The 22,422-nt window shown below is 44.3% G+C and overlaps 1 protein-coding gene across 3 annotated transcripts in view; it reads right to left on the minus strand.

Annotated features, from left to right (window-relative positions):
- Positions 1 to 879: 879 nt before the first annotated feature.
- LOC133411098 (interferon alpha/beta receptor 1b-like) overlaps positions 880 to 22,422 on the minus strand; it is a 57,017-nt gene continuing 35,474 nt past the window's right edge. For all 3 annotated transcript variants that reach the window (XM_061692994.1, XM_061692993.1, XM_061692995.1), the window contains exons 8-12: positions 19,676 to 19,836; positions 15,893 to 16,046; positions 15,475 to 15,632; positions 4,675 to 4,841; positions 880 to 3,282 (exon numbers count right to left, since the gene is read on the minus strand). In XM_061692994.1, coding sequence (XP_061548978.1) covers positions 3,069 to 3,282; positions 4,675 to 4,841; positions 15,475 to 15,632; positions 15,893 to 16,046; positions 19,676 to 19,836 — 854 coding nt within the window. In that variant the 3' untranslated portion in view covers positions 880 to 3,068. The remainder of the gene's footprint in view (positions 3,283 to 4,674; positions 4,842 to 15,474; positions 15,633 to 15,892; positions 16,047 to 19,675; positions 19,837 to 22,422) is intronic.

A 22,422-nucleotide genomic window follows, 5' to 3' on the forward strand; every position in this document is an offset into this window, starting at 1 on the left:
CCACTTTTAAAATGATATTTCTTGCACTGTACGCAGTTTTAATTGTAGTTTTTTCTCTCCGTTTTAAATGTTTAGAAACGTTTTTTCCCCCTTTGTTTTTAAATGCTTTTAATCATGTAAAGCACATTGACTTACTTTGTGTATGAAATGTTCTATATAAATAAATTTGCTTTGCTAAGTTTTCCTGTGAAAGCGTCTGATATCTCCGTTGCTGGAAAGGAGCCGAGAGAGAAGAAAGGTCCGTGTATTTGAGTGACAGGAGAGGCGGGATTTTCCGAGCTCTCAGAGACACACCCACAGCGTTTGAGACCTGAGAGACGGCCCTTATTTTTCATGATTTTGAAGCCTGATTTCATAGACTTGGACAATTTCTAATCATTTATTTATTGTCCGGCTTGTTAACAAGATTTCTCCGTGACGTGTCAATGTGACAATTTTCTCTCCTGTTTGGTTGCACTTTTAACAAAATGGTCCCGAGATGCCTTTTATGTTCACTGCAGACAACGGGACTTGTACAATAGGAATATAAATTAAAAAAACTGAATCCACTTACTGTCTTTATTTGGGTTAATCAGTCACTTTCCTTGTCAACAAATGTGTAACAGCTACTATTTATGAGTTGGGACGATAAGATGTCGACTTAAAGTGACAGAACTGATGAAAGAATTGATGCAACCGATGTAATGCCTGCTCCTCATGTCATGTAAAAAAGTGAAGTGAACGGTCATTATTACTTCTGGCTTGCAACTCCTATTAAAGGTCAGGGTTCAATGATTTTATGTGGTCGGTTAAACTTCATATTTACATGTTTGGTAATGTAATTTACAGCAAGTTATCAAACATAAATTGGCTAAAAATGAGGTTTTATTGACGCTGCTGAAGGTTCCCAATTGTGAGACATCAGAATCATCTTTATTTGCCAAGTCTGTCCAAAACACACAAGGTATTTGTCTCCGGTAGTTGGAGCCGCTCTAGTACAACAGACAGTCAATTTACAGAACACTTTGGAGACATAAAGACATTGACAAAAAACAATTGTGCAAAACGATGCAGAGTCCTCCAGCACTTAGAGCAGTTCGAATGACTAATATTGCAATAGTCCGGTGCAATGACCATTGTGCAAAGGGCGCCGAGACTTCAAGGAGTGGATGCGGTACATCTTGGGTGTAGTTACTCTCTATCCAATCAGGGCTACCGGAAATGATGTAATGCTTGTCATTCAATATCACGCTACACTCTCTCTGAATGGGGAGCTACGTTTTGGAATACGAGGAGGATGAGGATTTCTCAACACAGGAACCCACTCAAAAGTAGAATTGTAGCCAATCAGGAGGTCAGAAGCTTTCCTACTTTTAACAGCTGCACAAGTGACATTGAATAGGTGGTCACTTGTGGATCAATGCGGCGGAGGAGCTGGAGAAAGGATGTCACAATATCCCTCAGAGCGGATTACAAATACAGACTGGTGTGTCAGGCCCGCTCACCATTATTGGCACCCCTCAATATTCGGTTGCACACCCTTTGGCAGTGATGACAGCTTTCAAACGTTTCTTGCATCCATCTACCGGTATAAGCTCTTCTCTGCACTTCTCCGCTGGTATTTTCTCCCACTCTTTCTTTGCAATCTTCTCTTGAACATATGCATGGTTCTGTTCCCCAATTGCAGATTTCAGCTCCCCCCAAAGACTTTCAATTGGATTGAGATCAGGACTCATTGCGTGCCATTTTAAAACAGTCCATTTTTCTTTTGAAACCATTCCTTTGAGCTTTCAGTGTGCATTTTGGGTCTTTGTCTTGCTGGAGGACCTATGATCTTTGAAGTTTTCTTGCACTGGCGAAGACATTTCGCTCTAAAATCTTTTAATAATTTTCTGATTTCATGATACCTGTGACGCAGTCAAGGGCTCCAGTACCAGATGTAGCAAAGCAGCCCCACAGCCCTGTGTATCCTCCACCGTGCTTGATTGTTTGCAGGGTGTTCTTTTCCTTAAAGGCTTAATGGTGCCATCTGTAAAGACACTGTGTTTTGCTGAAAAGCTCTATTTTTGTTTCATCTGTCCATAAATTATCATCACTTGCTCTTTTGTATCAAACAAGTTTTCTATAGAATTTTTTTCATTTAGTACTGAAACTTCATGTGTGCCAGCAATGGTGAGCAGGACTGAATACACAAACACACACACACACACACACACATATATATATATATATATATATATATATATATATATATATATATATGTATAAACAGTGAAATAGCAAAATATGCGGCAATACACCGAACAAAGATGTGTCAGTGTGTGTGCGCTAATGCCGAATAAACGGAGGGACTGCCTTATGTTGTGCCATAGCCGACGATAGCTGAATACGGGAGGACGCTAGATTGAAAATTCTAGACGACATATTCTGAGTTACTGTACATTAATTGATTAAACTGCAGTATAACTGCTATATAATTATCTCAAAATGGCAGTTATGGTTTGCAACGGGGTTCTAGAGCAGTGATTCCCAACCAGTGTGCCGGGGGCACATTAGTGTGCCGTGAGCGCTCTTCGGGTGTGCCGTGGGAAATTATCAAATTTTACTCAAAAAAATTATTTATTTCCAACAAATAATGTATCTTTATTCATCTATTTATTCCAGTGAGGCATAGTGACAGACAGAACAAAGATATGCTCTTCTATTAGATGGCAGGAAGTACATACAGTAATGACTGCGCATCTACTTTTTGTGACATTTTTCAATTGTAAAATATGTGCCTTGGCTCCATAAAGGTTGGAAATCACTGTTCTAGAGCCATCAGATGAATTGAAAAATATTTCTAAATCTGACCTTGAAAAAGTTTTTTTGATATGATTTAATACTCTGCCCTTGATGGAAGAAGGACAACTAGAAAAAAAAACACATTTTAAATTTTTCCGAAAATCCTAAACACACCTGAATCTTAATAAAGGGGACCCTCTTAAGTTGTATGCGCTGGAGTACGACAACGTTTTTGTGAGAAAATGCGCCATTGTTGCGATTTCTTTTTTTTTTTTCCCCCACCTCAGAGGTTCCTTTGCACATCTTCAGACACAAAGGTCTATAACACCCTCAACTGTAATCCCAAACTGACTATTGTGCCCTGGAGTCAAATTGTGCATTTTCACCAGATCGAAGTCATCGGAGGAGGACTGACTGTTGTTTAGCTGCTGCTGCTGCTGTTGCTGGCATTTCCTGCCTTCTGTGGCGTTAACTCCAGAATCTCTAATTCGCCTTCTGTCCTGATGACTGTTCCGACCACTGGAAGCAAAACAGAACAAAACCCGCGTCATTTCTGTAAGTGACATCAAGGTATCATCACAGCAGTTCAGGAGACATTTTTCTCAGAACAAATATCTTAATTTCAACCTCTGTAATTCACAAATGTTTTGTTCTGGTCATATTGATGTGTTGTGTACATTACTTATTTAAACCCTCGAGATCCCTTACAATTGCGAAGTGCAATTTACTTTCAAACCACCAAGCCGAAAACAGTGCAGGGAGGAATGGCCCATTATCACAGTATGATAACCTTGAGCAAAAATATCGCTGTTTCACGGTATTGCCAATACAGCTCGAAAACATTTTTTTCTTTTTTAAATGTTTGGGTAAATAACTTTTTCCATTGAACACAATCTTTTTTAAAACAACACTATTTGGCACATTAGTAAGCGGAAAAAGAAAAACATTTACATTTTTCTGAATAAAACCTAAAAATCGTAAAACAGTAAAAGTACTGCCAGAAAATGAGTAGCTACTTTCTGCTCTTCAGTTGATCTTTGAGATCGGAAATCGGTCCGAGTATCGGATCGGATGAGACTGGTTCGAAAAATCTCTGAAAATCTCTCAGCTTGGTACACCTGTTTTGGAACATTTTCTCCCATTCTTCTCTACAGATCCTTGCAAGCTCAGTCAGGTTTGGATGGGCAGCGTCGGTGGACAGCCATTTTGGGCTCTTTCCAGAGATGTTCGATTGGATTCAAGTTTGGGCTCTGGCTGGGCCACACAAGGACATTCACAGGCCGTTTCTGAAGCTACTCCTTTGTTATCTTGGCTGTGTGCTTTGAGTCATTGTCGTGTTGGAAGGTGAATCGACACCCTAGTCTGAGTTGCAGAGCACTCTGGAGCAAGTTCTCAAAGAATTTCTCTATATCTGGCAGCTGTCATCTTACCCTCTATGCGGACTAGTCGCCCAGTTCCTGCAGCAGAAAAACAGCCCCACAGCATGATACTGCCACCACCATGCTTCACAGTAGGGATGGTGTTAACCAGGTGATGAGCAGTGCCTGTTCTTCTCCAAATATGGCGCTTGCAATTCAGGCCAAAAAGTTCTATTTCGGTTTCATCAGAGCAGAGAGCTGGTTTTTTTCCTGCAGGTCTGAGACTCCTTAAGGTGCCTTTTGGCAAAAAAAACAAAACCTTATTCAAAAAGCCTTGTTCTGCTATCCGGGTTGATGCTAAATTGTTGTCACAAACCCGTTCTTGGCCCATGAGTTTAGAGAAGGATCTATTACAGTGATAATAAAATAGAAATCACAGCCGTTCAACCTTCATTTGATCTGATTGCGTGTTTGTGTAGCCAGTAACATTAACACTGTAATCAACCCTTCAAGATAATTACTAAAAAACAATGCAAAGTGAATATAAGTTGACCTGCTCGCTGCTTCCAAACATAAAGGGGACATCGGTGGAACCTTTGAAGAAGGAGAGTGACATTCCATGGGCTTTGCACATATTGTGACTTTATCACAAAAGCCTTCAGCTTCAGATTCCATGGACAGGAGACATGGAATATCAGATCCAAGGCCGTCAAGATGACTCTGCAAAGACAAATGCACATAACGGACATGATTGGTATTTTTTCCCCAAAGATCTTTATTTAACAACTCTCGTTCATGGGCGTGGGGGGCGGTGGTCTGGTACCCATGCCCTTCCCTTTGGGACTGGACACCCTTGCGGGTGTGCCGGCTCAGCGCCAGTTGACTAACATGCGCATGATATGGTGCTCATTCACTACTCAGTTCCGTAGACACACCACAGGCTTTGTTTGCGCTGGGACCACAAATAATAACACAGGTTATATAAAGATGTCAACTCACAGGTTCTTATAGGTGTTTAGACACTATCAAAGCATCCCACCACACCACTCATCAGTAGCACTGCCTTGCTCATTTCCCACATACTACCCTGTCCTGCTCGTTTCTGTCCTTTCGCATCTTGTTCTATTGGTTAGTTGTTGCCTGTCCTCACCGGGTGTCCCGCCCCCACCCACATCCACAAATAAGAACACGATTTGACTGTTGTAACGTTACTTGTGGTCAAATATCTGAACTGTCTCACCATTGTTCTGCTGTGGTTTGCATCCCTATTCACCTTGCCGTTCTGTCCGTCTGGCCCCTAAAATCATTTTCTGTCCGGCTGCATTTTCAATAAACATCAGAAAAAGAAAAAGAAAAATAAGCAAAGGGAGTATTTCAAACTCCCGTGTTGCACAGCAAAACTGTTCCGCCACAAAAGGCATATAGATCCACCATTCTGCATGGCCATGCAGCTGAACAGGACAGGTTAAAAAAACAAAAAAGAAAAACTAAAATTCTCAAACTTTTTTAACCAAATACCACCAAAAAAACACTTAGCCATCACGACTAACATTAACATACAGTTGCACAGTTGGCGCAAGTGTTAAAATGACACAGTGGTTTTAATCCTAAAAAGTATATCAAATATTATTGGAAGCCACTGTAACTTTATGCACAATTTTCAAAATTGGACTCAAATATTAGGAAGAATTACTAACTTATTGATTTAACGAAAACATATTACACATAAAAATTATAATTTATATCAAGATAAAAGTGTAAAAACAAACAACGATAATATTCAAATGTCGGGAAACGAGAAAGAATGCCTCCAATTCGGTGATCACGTGATCCACTAACTAGCTTGGGTTTTGTTTAACAATCTTACGGGTGCCAACTTTATTCTTTCTAAACACTCATGAGTTCATTCATGCTCATCTCACAGGCCATTCACTCTGTATCCTGCTGCTTTGTTATTCTTGTCTTTTATCATACAGTTAATTCCCTTCGCATTTGTGCCCATTTTCCCTGAAGTTTAGACAATAAATGTTCCACATATCAAGGATTCTATTGTGTCCTGTGTGTGTTTGAGTCAAGGATACTGACCTCTGCAATCGAGAAGTAATTTTACATAATTGTGGCAACCCATTCAGAAAGACTGATCCACCAAGTTTTTTCGTCATTTTGCCCTGCTGTTAGCTAATCAAGGACGTGGTGCCACATTGAAAATGCGAACTTAACATTTTTAGTGACCACATCCTCCCATTTAAATTGAAACGCAGGTGTTATCTATCCTCTGACCCCTGAACACATGAATTCTGTTTTATTTTTAACACCATTATACGCTACACCTGGAATGCAGCCCTATGGGGGGCACAAGCCAGTGCAAACTGTAGGCCGTTCCCAAGCCCGGATAAATGCAGAGGGTTGCGTCAGGAAAGGCATCAGTCTTAAAACTTTGAGAAACAAATATGAGTGTTCATCCAAAGAATTCCATACCGGATCAACATCATCCGCCACCGGCGCAATTAGGTTAATGGCGCCGGTGGCGGATGTTGTTAACCCGGGCACCGGTGGAAGTTCTGCTACTGTGGGTCGAAGACGAAGAAGAGGTGGAAAGCGGGTTCTTCGGCACAAAGAGAAGAGGAAAACACAAAGCCTAGAACTGAATGTGGGGACTTTGAATTTTGGGACTATGACAGGAAAATCTTGGGAGTTGGTTGACATGATGATTCGGAGAAAGGTTGATATAGAGTGTGTCCAGGAGACCAGATGGAAAGGCAGTAAGGCCAGAAGTTTAAGGGCAAGGTTTAAATTATTTTACCATGGCGTAGATGGGAAGAGAAATGGAGTCAGTGTTATTTTAAAAGAAGAGTTGGCTAAGAATGTCTTGGAGGTGAAAAGAGTATCAGATCGAGTGATGAGGCTGAAACTTGAAATTGAGGGTGTTATGTGTAATGTGATTAGTGGCTATGCCCCACAGGTAGGATGTGACCTAGAGGTGAAAGAGAAATTCTGGAAGGAGCTAGACGAAGTAGTTCTGAGCATCCCAGACAGAGAGGGAGTCGTAATTGGTGCAGATTGTAATACATGTTGGTGAAGGAAATAGGGGTGATGAAGAAGTGATGGGTAAGAACGGCATCCAGGAAAGGAACTTAGAGGGACAGATGGTGGTAGACTTTGCAACAAGGATGCAAATGGGTGAAGTGAACACTTTTTTCCAGAAGAGGCAGGAACATATGGTGACCTACAAGAGCGGAGGTAGAAGCACACAGGTAGATTACATCTTGTGCAGACGATGTAATCTGAAGGAGGTTACCGACTGTAAGGTAGTGGTAGGGGAGAGTGTGGCTAGACAGCATAGGATGGTGGTGTGCAAAATGACTCTGGTGGTGGGGAGGAAGATTAAGAAGAGAGGCAGAGAAGTATGGTCAAATAATACGGGACATGTTCGAGGGCAGTAGAACAGTGGTGAGGTGCGCTGTAGGTGTGACAGAGGAATTTAAGCCCTGAGCCCCTTCCTGTTTGCAGTGGTGATGGCTAGGCTGACAGATGAGGTTAGACTGGAATCCCCGTGGACCATGATGTTTGCAGATGACATTGTGATCTGCAGTAAAAGCAGGGAGCAGGTGGAGGAACAGTTAGAATGATGGAGGCATCCACTGGAAAGCAGAGGAATGAAGATTAGCCGAAGTAAAACGGAATATATGTGCATGAATGAGAGGGGTGGTGGGGGAAGAGTGAGGCTACAGGGAGAAGAGACAGAAAGGGTGGAGGGACTTCACATACTAGGGGTCAAGCAGTCCAGAGCAATGGTGAGTGTGGTCAGGAAGTGAAGAAACAGGTCCAAGCAGGTTGGAATGGGTGGAGGAAGGTGTCAGGTGTGTTATGTGACAGAAGAGTCTCTGCTAGGATGAAGGGCAAAGTTTATAAAACAGTGGTGAGGCCAGCCATGATGTACGGAATTAGAGACTATGGCACTTAAGAGACAACAGGAAGCAGTGCTGAAGGTGGCGGAAATTAAGATGTTGAGGTTCGCTCTCGGAGTGACCAGGTTGGATAAAATTTGAAATGAGCTCAGAGGGACAGCCAAGGTTCGATGTTTTGGAGATAAAGTTAGAGAGAGCAGACTTTGATGGTTTGGACACATCCAGAGGGGAGAGAGTGAGTATATTGGTAGAAGGATGATGAGGATGGAGCTGCCAGGCAAGAGAGCTAGAGGAAGACCAAAGAGGTTGATGGATGTCGTGAGGGAAGACACATCAGGTGGACGAGAGGGTAGCCTCCCTTCGCCTTTGGGTGTGGGGACGATTTCTGACTGTTGTTTGTGCCTATGCACCAAACAGCAGTTCAGAGTTCCCACCCCTTTTGGAGTCCTTGGAGGGGGTGCTGGATAGCACTCCCGCTGTGGACTCCATCGTTCTGCTGGGGGACTTCAATGGTAACATGGGCAATGACAGTGGGACCTGGAAGGGGGTGATTGGGAGGAACGGGCCCCCCGATCAGAACCTGAGTGGTGTTCTGTTATTGGACTTCTGTGCTCATCATGGATTGTCCATAACGAACACCATGTTCAAGCATAAGGGTGTCCACACGTGCACTTGGCACCAGGACATCCGTGGTCGCAGTTCGATGATCGACTCTGTGCTCGGGTCATCAGACTTGCGGCTGCATGTCTTGGACACTCGGGTGAAGAGTGGGGCGGAGCTCTCAACTGATCACAACCTGATGGTGAGTTGACTCAGATGGTGGGGGAAGATGGCTGTCCGACCTGGCAGGCCCAAACGTATTGTGAGGGTTTGTTTTCTGGGAATGTCTGCCAGAATGCCCTGTCAGAAGGAGTTTCAATTCCGACCTCCGGCAGAACTTCATCCACCTCCCGAGGGAGGCGGGGGACATTGAGTCCGAGTGGACCATGTTCCGCGCCTCAATTGCTGAGGTGGCCGATGAGGTGCCTGTCGTATCGGCAATCCCCGAACCCGTAGGTGGACACCAGCGGTGAGGGATGCCGTCAAGCTAAAGAAAGTCCTATCAGATCTTTTTGCCCTCTGGGACTTCTGAGGCAGCTGATGGGTACCGGCTGGCCAAGCAGACTGAAGCTTTGGCGGTCACTGTGGCAAAGACTCTGGCCTGGGAGGAGTTTGGTGAGGCCATGGAGAACGACTTCCAGACTGCTTCAAGGAAACTATGAAGGCTCTGGACGTTGTGGGGTTGTCCTAGGTTTATCATCACCTGGACGTCAGGTCTAGTGCCTGTGGATTGGCAGATTGGGGTGGTGGCTCCCCCTTTTTAAGAAGGGGGCCCTGAGGGTGTGTTCCAACTACAGGGGGATCACACTCCTCAGCCTTCCTGGTAAGGTCTAATCAGGGGTGCTGGAGAGGAAGGTCCGTCGGAAAGTCGAACCTCAGATTCAGGAGGAGTAGTGTGGTTTTCGTCCTGGCCGTGGAACAGGGGACCAGCTGTACACCCTTGGCATGGTCCTCAAGGGTGCATGGGAGTTCGCCCAGCCAGTCTACATGTGTTTTGTGGACTTGGAGAAGGCGTTTGACCGTGTCCCTCGGGGAGTCCTGTGGGAGATGCTTCGGGAGTATGGGGTACCGAACCACCTGATACAGGATGTTCGGTCCCTGTACGACCAGTGTCAGAGTTTGGCCCGCATTGCTGGCAGTAAGTCGGACTCGTTTCCAGTGAGGGTTGTACTCCGCCAAGGCTGTCCTTTGTCACAGATTAGGTTCATAACTAACGGACAAAATTATTAGGCGCAGCCGAGGAGTAGAGGGGGTCCGTTTTCTCACCTCAGTATTGTATCTCTGTTTTTTGCAGATGATGTGGTTCTGTTGACTTCATCAAGCTGTGATCCCCAACTCTCACTGGAGCGGTTCATAGCAGAGTGTGAAGCGGCTGGGATGACAATCACCACCTCTAAATTTGAGACCATGGTCCACAGTCGGAAAAGGGTGGAGTGCCCTCTCCAGGTGGTTCTTTTCCTCTTTGGCCTTATTTGTGGACAAGAGGGACGCCCGGTGAGGACATGCAAAAACTAACCAGTAGAACAAGAGAAGTTTTCATGTTTGATTCAAGTTTGAGGCAGTGATAAATTCGAGCATGATCGCCGATTATTATTGGGTGTATTTTGGAAGTACTGTTTTGAGCAGTTTTGTTATTTGTAAGAAAGTAGCCCATTTTAGAGAAGGATTTGTGCACTGAAGAAAAGAAAGTGTTTTCCCTTTTGTGTGATTTTTATTCTCCACGTTGGCGAGTCTAAAATCATGCATATATTCATCTCATATTTGCGAGGACTTTGATAGTTTACTTTTTGAATTGGAGGGGTCTATGGTTCGATTAAGTGCTATATTTAAGTCGCCACCTGTAGTAACTGTTGAATTAGCTGACAAATAAGTCAGATGGGGAAAAAAGTATGTGAATAAAAGCTGGATCGTCAATTTTAGGGCCGTATACATTAACTCTTTGGTTCCCAAAGTGGGGGGTGCTGAGCAATTGCAGGGAGGGGTGCGGGACGAATTAATGAATAAAAACATGACATTAATAGCAATGTGGAATATAAAAAAAAGAAATCTGTTACACTGAACGTAATTACACAGTTAAGGTGCTTCAAAAGAGTTAAACTTATTACAACCTGCAGTTTACAGCAGTTCACTATTTTTTTCAAAAAACAAAGTTTGAATTAATTGCACTGTAATAAGTCCTATGCAGTTTAACTCACACATTGTAATTATTACTACGTGTGAAATCAACTGCAATGGACTCTGAAAATAAAATGTGTATGTATGTCCTGTTTTTTATGTTTTGTTGTGTTTGGGAAGGGGGGATTTCTATAAACCAAAGGGGGTCCCAGCAGAAAAAGTTTGGGAACCACTGCATTAACTAATGTGTATAATTTTTGTTAAATACATTTGTCTGAACAATCATGTATCGGCCTTCTGTAGTAATTATTGTGCTCTTTAGTGTTAAAAGTAGTCTATTATGAATTAGTATGACTGAAATTTTAGTCGGAAAGCTAATAATCCTCAGATTGAGATAAATGGGTTTCTTGTTTGGAAAAAAAAAAAGATACATTTTTAATTTGGTGATATAATTCATAATCTTAATTATTTTTGCCTGTGAACAAATGCCATTTAGATTCCATGAAACAAAAGTTGCGTGTGACATATTCATGATCAGCGTATCACTGTTTTTAGTGAATGTGGGACAATCTGTGTGAGTGTATCGTCTATACGTATGTGGGAAAGATAGATAACTCTCAGAAATATTATGTAGCTAATGGGAACTTTCTCACTGTGTAGCTGGTAATATGAGGTTGTGTTTAGAGGTATTTGTAAGGATGTATTGATGTTTTTTTTTTTTTTTTATAAAACTAATTATTAAATGGCTTTCTACACTATATACCAATTAAAGCAAACTTGGAAGGAACAGTCTATCCGTTACAAGAGCCAAGTGATGACTTTGGAACTGCGAAACTGTTGACCGTCTATGTATTATTTGTCCACAACCAGTGAGAGAATAGCAGCAATTTCGAATGTTATTACTTAAAAAAAATATGACAAATTCTGGTAAATTAGTCAAGAGACAATTTCTTAGTGGACAGTTTTGTTATTGTGCCCATAGCATGATTATTGCTCCAGCAATAATAGCGTTTTAGAGGTACTGTATACGAATGTAATTATTGGATGGATGGGGATAGACGTGTAGGGTAATATGATGTGAAGATGTCTTTTTCAGAAAACAACTGTGGTGAAACGCACAGAAACTACGAAAGCCTATTGAGGATTCCGCGAGCAAGAAAAACAGAGGTTTTTCAGTATTCCTGCTTTCACCTCACCTGTACCGTCAACCTTACTGCAATACCGAGAGCTTTCCCACAATACCGCAATTATTAGCGTACCGTGAGATTAATGCCATGAGCATCAGCACTGGGGCACCCCACGGTTATGTCCTCTCTCCGCCGCTCTTCTCTCTCTACACGAACGACTGCACCTCAACGCACACGGCTGTCAAACTCCTAAAGTTTGCAGATGACACCACTGTCATCGGTCTCATCAAAGATGGTCACGACTCTGCATATCGACAGGAAGTGGACCGGCTGGAGCTGTGGTGCGGCCGACACAACCTGGAGCTGAACACGCTCAAGATTGTAGAAATGATCGTAAACTTCAGGAGGCAACCTTCAAGTTCCTGGGAATTACAGTCTGTCAGGACCTGAAGTAGGCGATCAACATCAACTCCGTCCTCAAAAAGGCCCAACAGAGGATGGACTTCCTGCGGCTTCTGAGGAAGCACGGCCTGCCACAGGAGCTGCTGAGGCAGTTCTACACAGCGGTCTTGTGTTCTTCCATCACAGTCTGGTTTGGTGCTGATACAAAAAAGGACAAACTCCGACTGCAACGGACAATCAAAACTGTTGAAAAGCTTGTCGGTGCTCCCGACACTTGAGGACTTTCACGCTGCCAGAACTAAGACAAGAGCGTGCAAAATCCTCTCGGACCATCCACATCCTAATCACCAGCTCTTCCAGCTCCTTCCCTCAGGTAAGTGCTACCGATCAATGCAAACTAGAACTAGCAGACATTCCAACAGCTTCTTCCCTCTTGCAATCAACTTCTTAAACAGCTAACCTACAATTCCATTGCAACATGCTTCCAATTTTTGTTTGTCTTGAGTTTGTTGTCACATTTCTGTCGGGCCAATTATATATTACTCGTGCACTCACTGAAGTAGTCTCGCCACGCTGCACTATTTGCATATCTGTTGTTGACCATTACTGGCCACACATGCCAGAGTAGCATCTGTACCACTTGCACACTGACTGAGGAGTATCTGCAACTTTTGCACAATCAACATTGTCCCAGATTATCGCGCTACTAGTCGCTTTAAACTGCATACATTCCTTGAAGTCTCGGCGCCCTTTGAACAATGGTCATTGCACTGAACTATTGATATATAGTAGTCATTCAAACTGGAGGACTCTGCATCTTTTTGCACAATTATCAAAAAATAAACAATTGTACCGGCACTACCAGATAACTAGCAACCCTTTATTGCTCAGTGACTGCTTTTCTCAATGTCTTTATGCTTCAAAAGTTGGCGTACTCCAACTACCGGAGACAAATTCCTTGTGTGTTTTTTGGACATACTTGGCAAAATAAAGATGATTCTGATTCTGATGATAAAACCGAACCGTGACATTTAGGACACATTTGAGTGCACTTTACCGAACAAGGCAAGCTCAAGTTTGGCACGGGTAAGCAAAAAAAATGTGTTCACTTAAAGTTAACTTCGAGCCCTGCACAAGATTAAATTTAATCTTCACCTAAACTGTCTATGTTTGGAAGAGCACAGTGACCTCCATAATCCTTAAATGGAAGACCTTTGGGACGACCAGAACCCTTCCTAGACTTGGCCGTCCGGCCAAACTGAGCAATCGGGGGAGAAGAGCCTTGATAAAGAAGAACCCAAAGATCACTGTGGCTGAGCTTCAGAAATGCAGTTGGGAGATGGGAGAAAGTTCTTGAAAGTCAACCATCAGTGCAGCCCTCCACCAGTCGGGGCGTTATGGCAGAGTGGCCCGACGGTAGCCTCTCCTCAGTGCAAGACACATGAAAGCCCACGTGGAGTTTGCTAAAAAAACACCTGAAGGAATCCAAGATGGTGATAAATAAGATTCTCTGGTCTGATGAGACCAAGATAAAACTTTTTGGCCACAATTCTAAGCGGTATGTGTGGTGAAAACCAGGCACTGCTCATCACCTGTCCAATACAGTCCCAACAGTGAAGCATGGTGGTGGAAGTATCATGCTGTGGGGTTGTTTTTCAGCTGTAGGGACAGGACGACTGGTTGTAATTGAAGGAAAGATGAATGCGGCCAAGTACAGGGATATCCTGGACGAAAACCTTTTCCAGAGTGCTCAGGACCTCAGACTGGGCCGAAGGTTCACCGTCCAACAAGACAATGACCCTAAGCACACAGCTAAAATAACGAAGGAGTGGCTTCAGAACAACTCAGTGACTCTTCTTGAATGGCCCAGCCAAAGCCCTGACTTAAACCCAATTGAGCATCTCTGGAGAGACCTGAAAATGGCTCTCCACCAACGTTCATCATCCAACCTGACAGAACTGGAGAGGATCCGCAAGGGGGAATGGCCGAGGAACCCCAAATCCAGGTGTGAAAAACTTGTTGCATAATTCCCAAAAAGAATCATGGCTGTATTTGCTCAACAAGGCGCTTCTCCTAAATACTGAGCAAAGGGTCTGAATACTTATGGCTATGTGATATTTCCGTTTTTTTTAACAAATCTGCAAAAATGTCAACAATTCCGTTTTTTTCCTGTCAATATGGGGTACATATATATATATATATATATATATATATATATATATGTGTGTGTACATTGAGGTAAAAAAAATAACTTAAATTATTTTAGCAAATGGCTACAATATAGCAAAGAGTGAAAAATTTAAGTGGGTCTGAATACTTTCCATACCCACTGCAGGAGCTAGTCCAAAGAGGATCAATTGCATCTTTTTTTATCCTGTTATAAACCTTTTATTCATCATATACTATGGTATTATGTAATGTATTATATAAATATGTAACTATATCACATTGTACAGTTTGTTGAATATATATTTGTACTTGCTTTCATTTAATTTTGTTTTCTGTGTGCAGCAAGGTTGGCAATGTAAATGTGAATCTGTTTTCAATTGCTTTTTCTGAATGAGTAAAGGTTAAAAAAATATATATATATATATATATATATATGTATGTATATATAAAAGCTTCTCTAAAAAGTTCGCTGTTGGCAGAATCAGTTTTTCAGTCACGTGTGGCAGAGTGATGCATGCAGCACAGACACATTTGCTGTTGTGTTGACCAATAATTTGCAGACGCTCTCTGGTGAAATTCGTGTTTGGATCATTGTTGCGAGGGTGTCACAGATGCATAAAAATGACACTTTTGCTGGGTCACGGGTACTGCAGCAATGGCGAGAAGTGGTTGTTTTTCAAACAAAGATACCTGGACGACTAATATAACAAGTTTATTCTTTCTTTGTGTCCAGGTATTAAATAAACCAGGGGGATTGGGACCCAAGATGGACACATATAGACTGATGACCAGTTAAGGGTGTCGCATGCCTTTCACCCAAAGTAATCTGGATTGGGTCCAGCTCAGCCATGAACCTGAACAGGGTAAACAATAGGATGGATGGCTACAGTGTCTCATGAAAAGATCACAAGATAAATGTGTGGGTTTGTGATTTAATTCATCAGAGGGGCAATAAAAAAAAATAAAAAAAAAACATTATTTAAACTAGCATAATAAAATTATGCTAGTTTGTTTTGCATTGTGTCTCCATACCTTTTGGAAAAATGGTGGAAGTTGGATCAAGGGATAGAATGTTGCATTGAAGGTCTTGTAACAACTAAAGAGAATAAACACGAGCAGCAGCACAGTCGAACCACCAATCATCAAAGAGCCGAGAAAGTACAGACTAGTTTGCCACCAAGGGATAATTCCTGTTCAAAAGTAGAAACACATTATTACTTTGGTCTTTTGTTGTCATAGGTCATGTTCATATTCATACTGTATATGCTGTCATATGTATCCACACAGTAGTTTTAAAATGAGAAATAAAATATACAGTATTTTTATTATAATTTCAAGAGTTGCAGTACATTTGTCAAGTTTGCATGAAGAGAATATTGACAAAGGATGGTTTGGGATGCAGAATTATGTGGGGTTGGGGTGGAGGTCAATTACTTAAAACACAACTTACCTTCAGTCTGAATGCAATGGGGGAAATCAAATTTGCTGATCTTATTGGGAATGTCAGAACGTGACTGGACCCGAACACAGTACCATGTCCAAGGTTTCAGGTCTGGCAAAGTCACCATGTTAGAATTGCTGTTCACAATTTGGGGTTGCAGGACCTGAAAGACAGATGGAGGCAGTTAATTATCATTAAATGTTATACTGTACAGCATACATATTATATGGCATCCCTTTTGAAAGCCATTACGATCATGGTTGTGCCCTGGAGTCTCTTTTTTTGGAGATTGGGTGGTGCTTTTTGCTCGCCTTTCCCGCTCTCTCCTCCTCTCTCTCTCCCCCAACAATCAGCAGCACCTTGGCCGTGCACCTGTCCTCAATCAGCACTCATCACTGCCTGCATAAAAGCCTGCCAGATCCAGGAAACCATCGCCAGAGTATTGACACACTATTGTGGTCCACAGGCCGACTCTCGCACTCTAGTTTGTAAGTACTTGACTTTCCGCAATCGTACTCACCTCGTGTTCTCCTTTGTCTCCAACGCTCCTCCCATGCCCTAGCCAGCTCCGCCTGTGCCCGAGGTAAAGCCTCACATCAACCCCTGGTGTGCTGCGTTCTTTACTCATTCCGAGCCACCCTTGTTCCCACATTTCCCTGGACGTTGACACCGACCTACTACGCTCTGAAGGTAACCCCATCATCCTTACAATCATAGATCGTTTCTCCAAGTGTGTCCATTATGTACCGAAGTTGCCTTCTGCTTTTGAAACCGCTAACCTCAGAGTCCTCCACGTATTCAGATTTCTTGGCATTCCGATGGACATTGTCTCAGACCGAGGTCCTCAGTTCTCCTCCCGGGTCTGGAAAGAATTCTGTAAGGCGGTGGGCGCACCAGTCAATGTCTTCCAGCTACCACCGCCAATCCAGCGGGCAAACCAAAACCTGGAATCTGCTCTTCGCTGCGTTGACGCTCGCGATCCCGCCCCCTAGAACACCTTCCTTCTGTGGGTGGACTATGCCCTTAACTCTCTCATCAGCTCCGCCACAGGTATGTCTCCATTCATGGCCTGTTCCGGTTTCTAACCTCCCTTGTTTAAGGAACAGGCACACAACAGTGGCAGTTCCCGTGGTGAGGGAGCACCTTCGACCTGTCCAAACCGTTCGGTAGGACCTCAGGTTTGCTCTTAATTAGGAACAAGAGGGATGGCAGATCTTCATCGCTCTCCCACGCCAGAATACAAGGTGGGTTAGAAGGTTTGGCTCTCCTCCCATGAACTCCCTCTCCAGACTGAATCACGTAAGCTCACACTCCGCTTTATTGGTCCTTTTCACCAAAATCATCAATGCCAACTCGGTACAGTTAAAACTCCCCCTCTCTCTCAGGATCCATCCGACATTTCATGTTTCCCTGCTGAAGCCCGTCTCCACCTGTACCCTTAGCCCTCCAGCCATACCCCCCGCCCCCATGTGATCAACGATCACCCTGCCTTGACGGTGTCGCACTTTTGCTAGCTTTCCTGGCGAGTATTTTTGACTTGCCACAGGCAATCGGGAATCAGTAAACTTCGAGCCCTGTCAAGGTACCATTATTTTTCTCTAAAAGGTGTTCAACTCCTCCCACTGACCCGAAGTCAAACCCGTATTCCCTCTTGACGCGTCACAACATGAGGACGACCGCACGACCCTTTGAAGTGTCAAATTTTATATCATGTGACACTTTGTTTTACAAGAGAAAATATTATACTACGCACCATGTTCCATATCCTGACATGTCACAACATGCCCTGGGGATCACCGTGCATGACCCTGTCTGACCACACGAGGGCTCCTTAATTACGCCACATGATACTTTTATTGTTTTAACCTTATGCGATTTTAAAATTCTGTTTATTCCCCTGGGCTACGGGTCAAAAATGACCCATCCTACTAAAGCCCCCAAACAAAGCAGCTTAATTGAATTTTAAATACAGCATCTATTTTGCATGATGAAACATCCTGTTATCAATTCAACTCAATTTAATTAATTTTTTATCATGTATTTTTTGTTACACATTACAAAAAGACGACCACCAGTGAACATTATATTTTTTCTTCAACTATTTAGCACATGTAGGAGAGTATGTGCGAACGTGAGAATGGGCTTTGCATATGTATTTCTCACATGTGCAGCACACAGCTTTTGTCTTGCAGTCCTTTTCTAGGGGCAAAACTGGCACCTTTTTCTTTTGACTGAAGCCTCAGGTGGATCACGACAAGATTCAGCTCCCTGAACAGCTTCCACAATGGCTGCAGAGGCCTCTGAGCAGGCGCTCCCTTCTCTCAATGCACAGGGTGACAGAAGCCTTTCCCAACTGCTCAAGGAACATCCTTCGCTTGTTTTTCTTCCCTGACATCCAGGTCAGGTTAATCTCCTGCCATATCATAAAGGCATATGAGGATTTTTTTTTTCTTGTTGCGATTTGAAGGATTTCCTCTTCTTCATCTGAAGATGCATCATTCTCTGGGTTGTATTCCTCCCAATCTTCCTCTTCAGATACATCATCTTCTTGTTCCTCCTGAGCTCCTAAAAATATCTCATTCAGTGAAACGTCTACTCATGGCTTCAGCAAGGTGCAAACTAGGGGTCCTTTGATGCAGGGTACCCTTATATAAAAGAGACAATATTATACCATGTTTCCTGTCCAGGGATGACTGCACATGACACTGTCTGACCCCACAAGGGCTCCTTAATTACATCACGTGATCAACACAACCTCTTAAAGATCAAAGGTCAAGGGCATACATGCCCCCAAGGTACAACCTGTCAAAACAAGGCCCTAAATCGACGCCGAGGTTATAAATCACACGTTTGATGTTAAGATGTGTTCTCTTATTTTTACAAGTGCAATTTATTTTCTCTTTTTTTTAACCTGTCCTGTTTGGCTGTTAACCAGAATGGAGAATCTCTATCCCTTTTATGCGGAAAAGTTTTAGTCTGCAACAGTGGAGTTTTTTCATACTGCCGCTGTGGTTCTTTGGATTATGATGGATATTTATAGAAAATTGCAGTCAGACAGGATGGTAGCTGTGAAAAAGATAAGCAAAATAAATCAATATATGCATAATACATGCCTGTTCGCCCTGTCGCCATCGGGCCTACCAGCGCCTATTGCCTCAGACGGGATTCAGCCACCTGCAGGCATTTGGCAGTGCGCTACTTCCTACCAGTTTGCACCTGAATGCCAGCTGATGCCACTTTTGGATCCTTGGATTCTCTGCACTGCAGGGCTTCCCTTGTCCTTGACAACCTGAACTCTTTAGATTGATTTCTCACCATGCTTATCAGGACAAATGTTTGGGAGTTACAGGATTTGGTGGTGGCTGGTGCTGCACAGAGCTGCACTGCTCAAGATATGAGGCAGGCCGAGCCATCAGCAAGTAGCAGCTGATTTTCTCTACAAGACCGCCACTGTTGTCATGGGCGCTGTGTACACCAGCCAGTACAAGATCCAGAGTAGGATTGAATACTGGTAAATCCAGGCTTTGAACCACCCTGGGAGATCTGACTTCTCCAGCCAGGACTCAAGCGCTTTACTGGTTTTCTGGATGGAAGCAGAATCCTTCAGGCTGCAGTCAAAGAGTTTTCAGAGGTTTTTGACTGGCTGTTCTGTAATGGATGGGATGGTCACTAAGGCTGGTGAGAAACGGAACGCGTCCATTACTTTCACCTCCTTCAGGATTAGAGACCTTGATTTTGTTAATCTGTTCAAATTTGTGTGGATTAGGGAAAGATTTAATAAAGAGTTCCTACCTGCTTGTCTACACCATGTTCCCAGTACACAATGTAGTAGTACAATTTTGAAAGTTTCGCCTTCATGGAGAGGTTTGAACTGGTCAATGGAGGAGAAATATAAACATCAAGGTTGTTTTCAGCAGGAGCCAGTTCCACTTTGGATGGTGGACCAATTGCAGCTACAAGACAGAAGACAAAGAAGATCTGAGAATTGGTGGCTTCTCAGCATTAGTATAATTATTTACGACACTAAAAACATGTTGGCACAAATAAAGACAAGCAACTGAGAAAATGACCCACAGTGAGGTATAGGGGTGACAGTATCATGATTTGTGGGATGTTTTTTAGGGCCTGGTGCTTTGGTACAAAACCAAGCAGCTATTGAAAAACTGAAGATAGATTGTTGAACAAGACTGAGAATAGAACTCTTTTTCAAAAGACTTTGGCATACAGTTCTATAATTTTGGGGACTAGTCAGGCAGACTCATAGCAGTTGGCACTTGAACCGAAACCTTTTGGCATCATGCTGGGGCATTTCCACTACTGCAGTGTTTGGCCGTGGTGTTTTATTTAGCTGAGAACATTGGTGCTATTTGACTTTCGCCCAGCAAATAGTTTAATGCATTCCTGGAGGGATATTGAGAGGGATAGGAGCTGGCGTTCAATGAAGTTAATTGAGCCAATTATTCTGTAAATGTTTTACTCATCCCCTGTACATTGGGGTTCACCCCGGTTGGACGAGAGGGTCACCTCCCTCCGCCTTCGGGTGGGGGGATGGGTCCTGACTGTTGTTTGTGCCTATGCACCAAACAGCAGTTCAGAGTACCCACCATTTTTGAACTCCTCGGAGGGGTTGCTGGAGAGCGCTCCCGCTGAGGACTCCATAGTTCTGCTGGGGGACTTCAATTATCATGAGGGCCACGACAGTGAGACCTGGAAGGACGTGACTGGGAGGAACGGCTCCCCCCATCAGAACCCGAGTGGTGTTCTGTTATTGGACTTCTGTGCTCACCATAGATTGTCCATAACGAACACCATGTTCAAGCATAAGGGTGTCAACACGTGCACTTGGCACCAGGACATCCTAGGTCGCAGTTCGATGATCGACTGTGGTCGTGTCATCGGACTTGCGGCCGCATGTCTTGGACACTCTGGTGAAGAGAGGGGCGGAGCTGTCAACCCTGGCAGCCCCGAACGTATTGTGAGGTTCTGCTGGGAACGTCTGGGAGAATCCCCTGTCAGAAGGAGTTTCAACTCCCTCCTCCGGCAGAACTTCACCCACGTCTTGGGGGAGGCGGGGGACATTACGTTTGAGTGGACCATGTTCCGTGCCTCCATTGCAGAGGCGGCTGACCGGAGAGACAACCGTAAGGTAGTCGGTGCCTGTCGTGGCAACAATCCCCGAACCGTCGGTGGACACCAGCAGCGAGAGATGCCGTCAAGCTCAAGAAGGAGTCCTATTGGGCCTTCTTGGCCTGTGGGACTCCTGAGGCAGCTGATGGGTACTGGGTGTCCAAGCGGAATTCAGCTTTGGTGATCACTGAGGCAAAAGCTCAGACGTGAGAGGAGTTTGGTGAGGCCATGGAGAACGATTTCCGAACGGCTTCGAGGAAATTCTGGTCCACCGTCCGGCGTCACAGGAGGGGGAAGCAGTGCACCATCAACACTGTGTATAGTGAGGGTGGGGCACTGCTGACCTCAACTTGTGACGTTGCGAGGTGGTGGGGAGAATACTTCGAAGACCCCCTTAATTCCACCGACACGCCTTCCCATGAGGAACCAGAGTCTGGGGTCTCTGAGGCGGGCTCTCTGCTCTCTGGGGTTGAGGTCATCTTGGTGGTTAAAAAGCTCCTCAGTGGCAAGGCCCCAGGGGTGGATGAGATTTGCCTGTAGTTCCTAAAGGCTCTGGATGTTGTTGTGGGGCTGTCCAGGTTGACACGTCTCTGCAACATCGCATGGACATTGGGGACAGTGCCTCTGGATTGTCAGATGGTGGTGGGCCTCCCTTTTTAAAAAAGGGGATGGAGGGTGTGTTCCAACTACAAGGGCTCACATGCTTCAGCCTCCCTGGTAAGGTCAATTCAGGGGTGCTGGGGAGGCGGGTCCTCCGAGAAGTCGAATTTCAGATTCAGAAGGAGCAGTGTGGTTTTCGTCCTGGCCTTGGAACTGTGGACCAGCTCTACACCATCGGCAGGGCCCTCGAGGGTGCATGGGAGTTCGCCCAGTCAGTCTACATGTGTTTTGTGGACTTGGACAAGGCGTTCGACCGTGTCGGGAGTCCTGTCGGGGGTGCTTCGGGAGTACGGGGTACCGAACCCCTTGATATGGGTTGTTCGGTCCCTGTACGACTGGTGTCAGGGCTTGGTCCGCATTGCCGGGAGTAAGAGGGACTCCTTTCCGGTGAGGGTTGGACTCAGCGGCGTCTGCAGCGATGCAGACTTTGTATCGGTCCTTTGTGGTGAAGCAGGAGTTAAGTCGAAAGACGACACTCTTAATTTATTGATCAATCTACGTTGCTACCGTCACCCTTTCGGTTACGACCCACAGCTCGTAACCGAAAGAACAAGATCTGGATACAAGCGGCCGAAATGAGTTTCTCCGCAGGGTGTCCGGGCTCTCTCGTCGAGATAGGGTGAGAAGTTCGGTCATTCGGGAGGGGCTCACAGAAGCGCTGCTGCTCCTGCGCATTGAGAGGAGCCAGATGAGGTGGCTCGGGCATCTGTTCAAGATGCCTTCTGGACGCCTCCCTTGTGAGGTGTACCGAG

This window comes from Phycodurus eques, chromosome 12 (assembly GCF_024500275.1).
Source record: "Phycodurus eques isolate BA_2022a chromosome 12, UOR_Pequ_1.1, whole genome shotgun sequence".
In the NCBI taxonomy this organism is placed as follows: domain Eukaryota; kingdom Metazoa; phylum Chordata; class Actinopteri; order Syngnathiformes; family Syngnathidae; genus Phycodurus; species Phycodurus eques.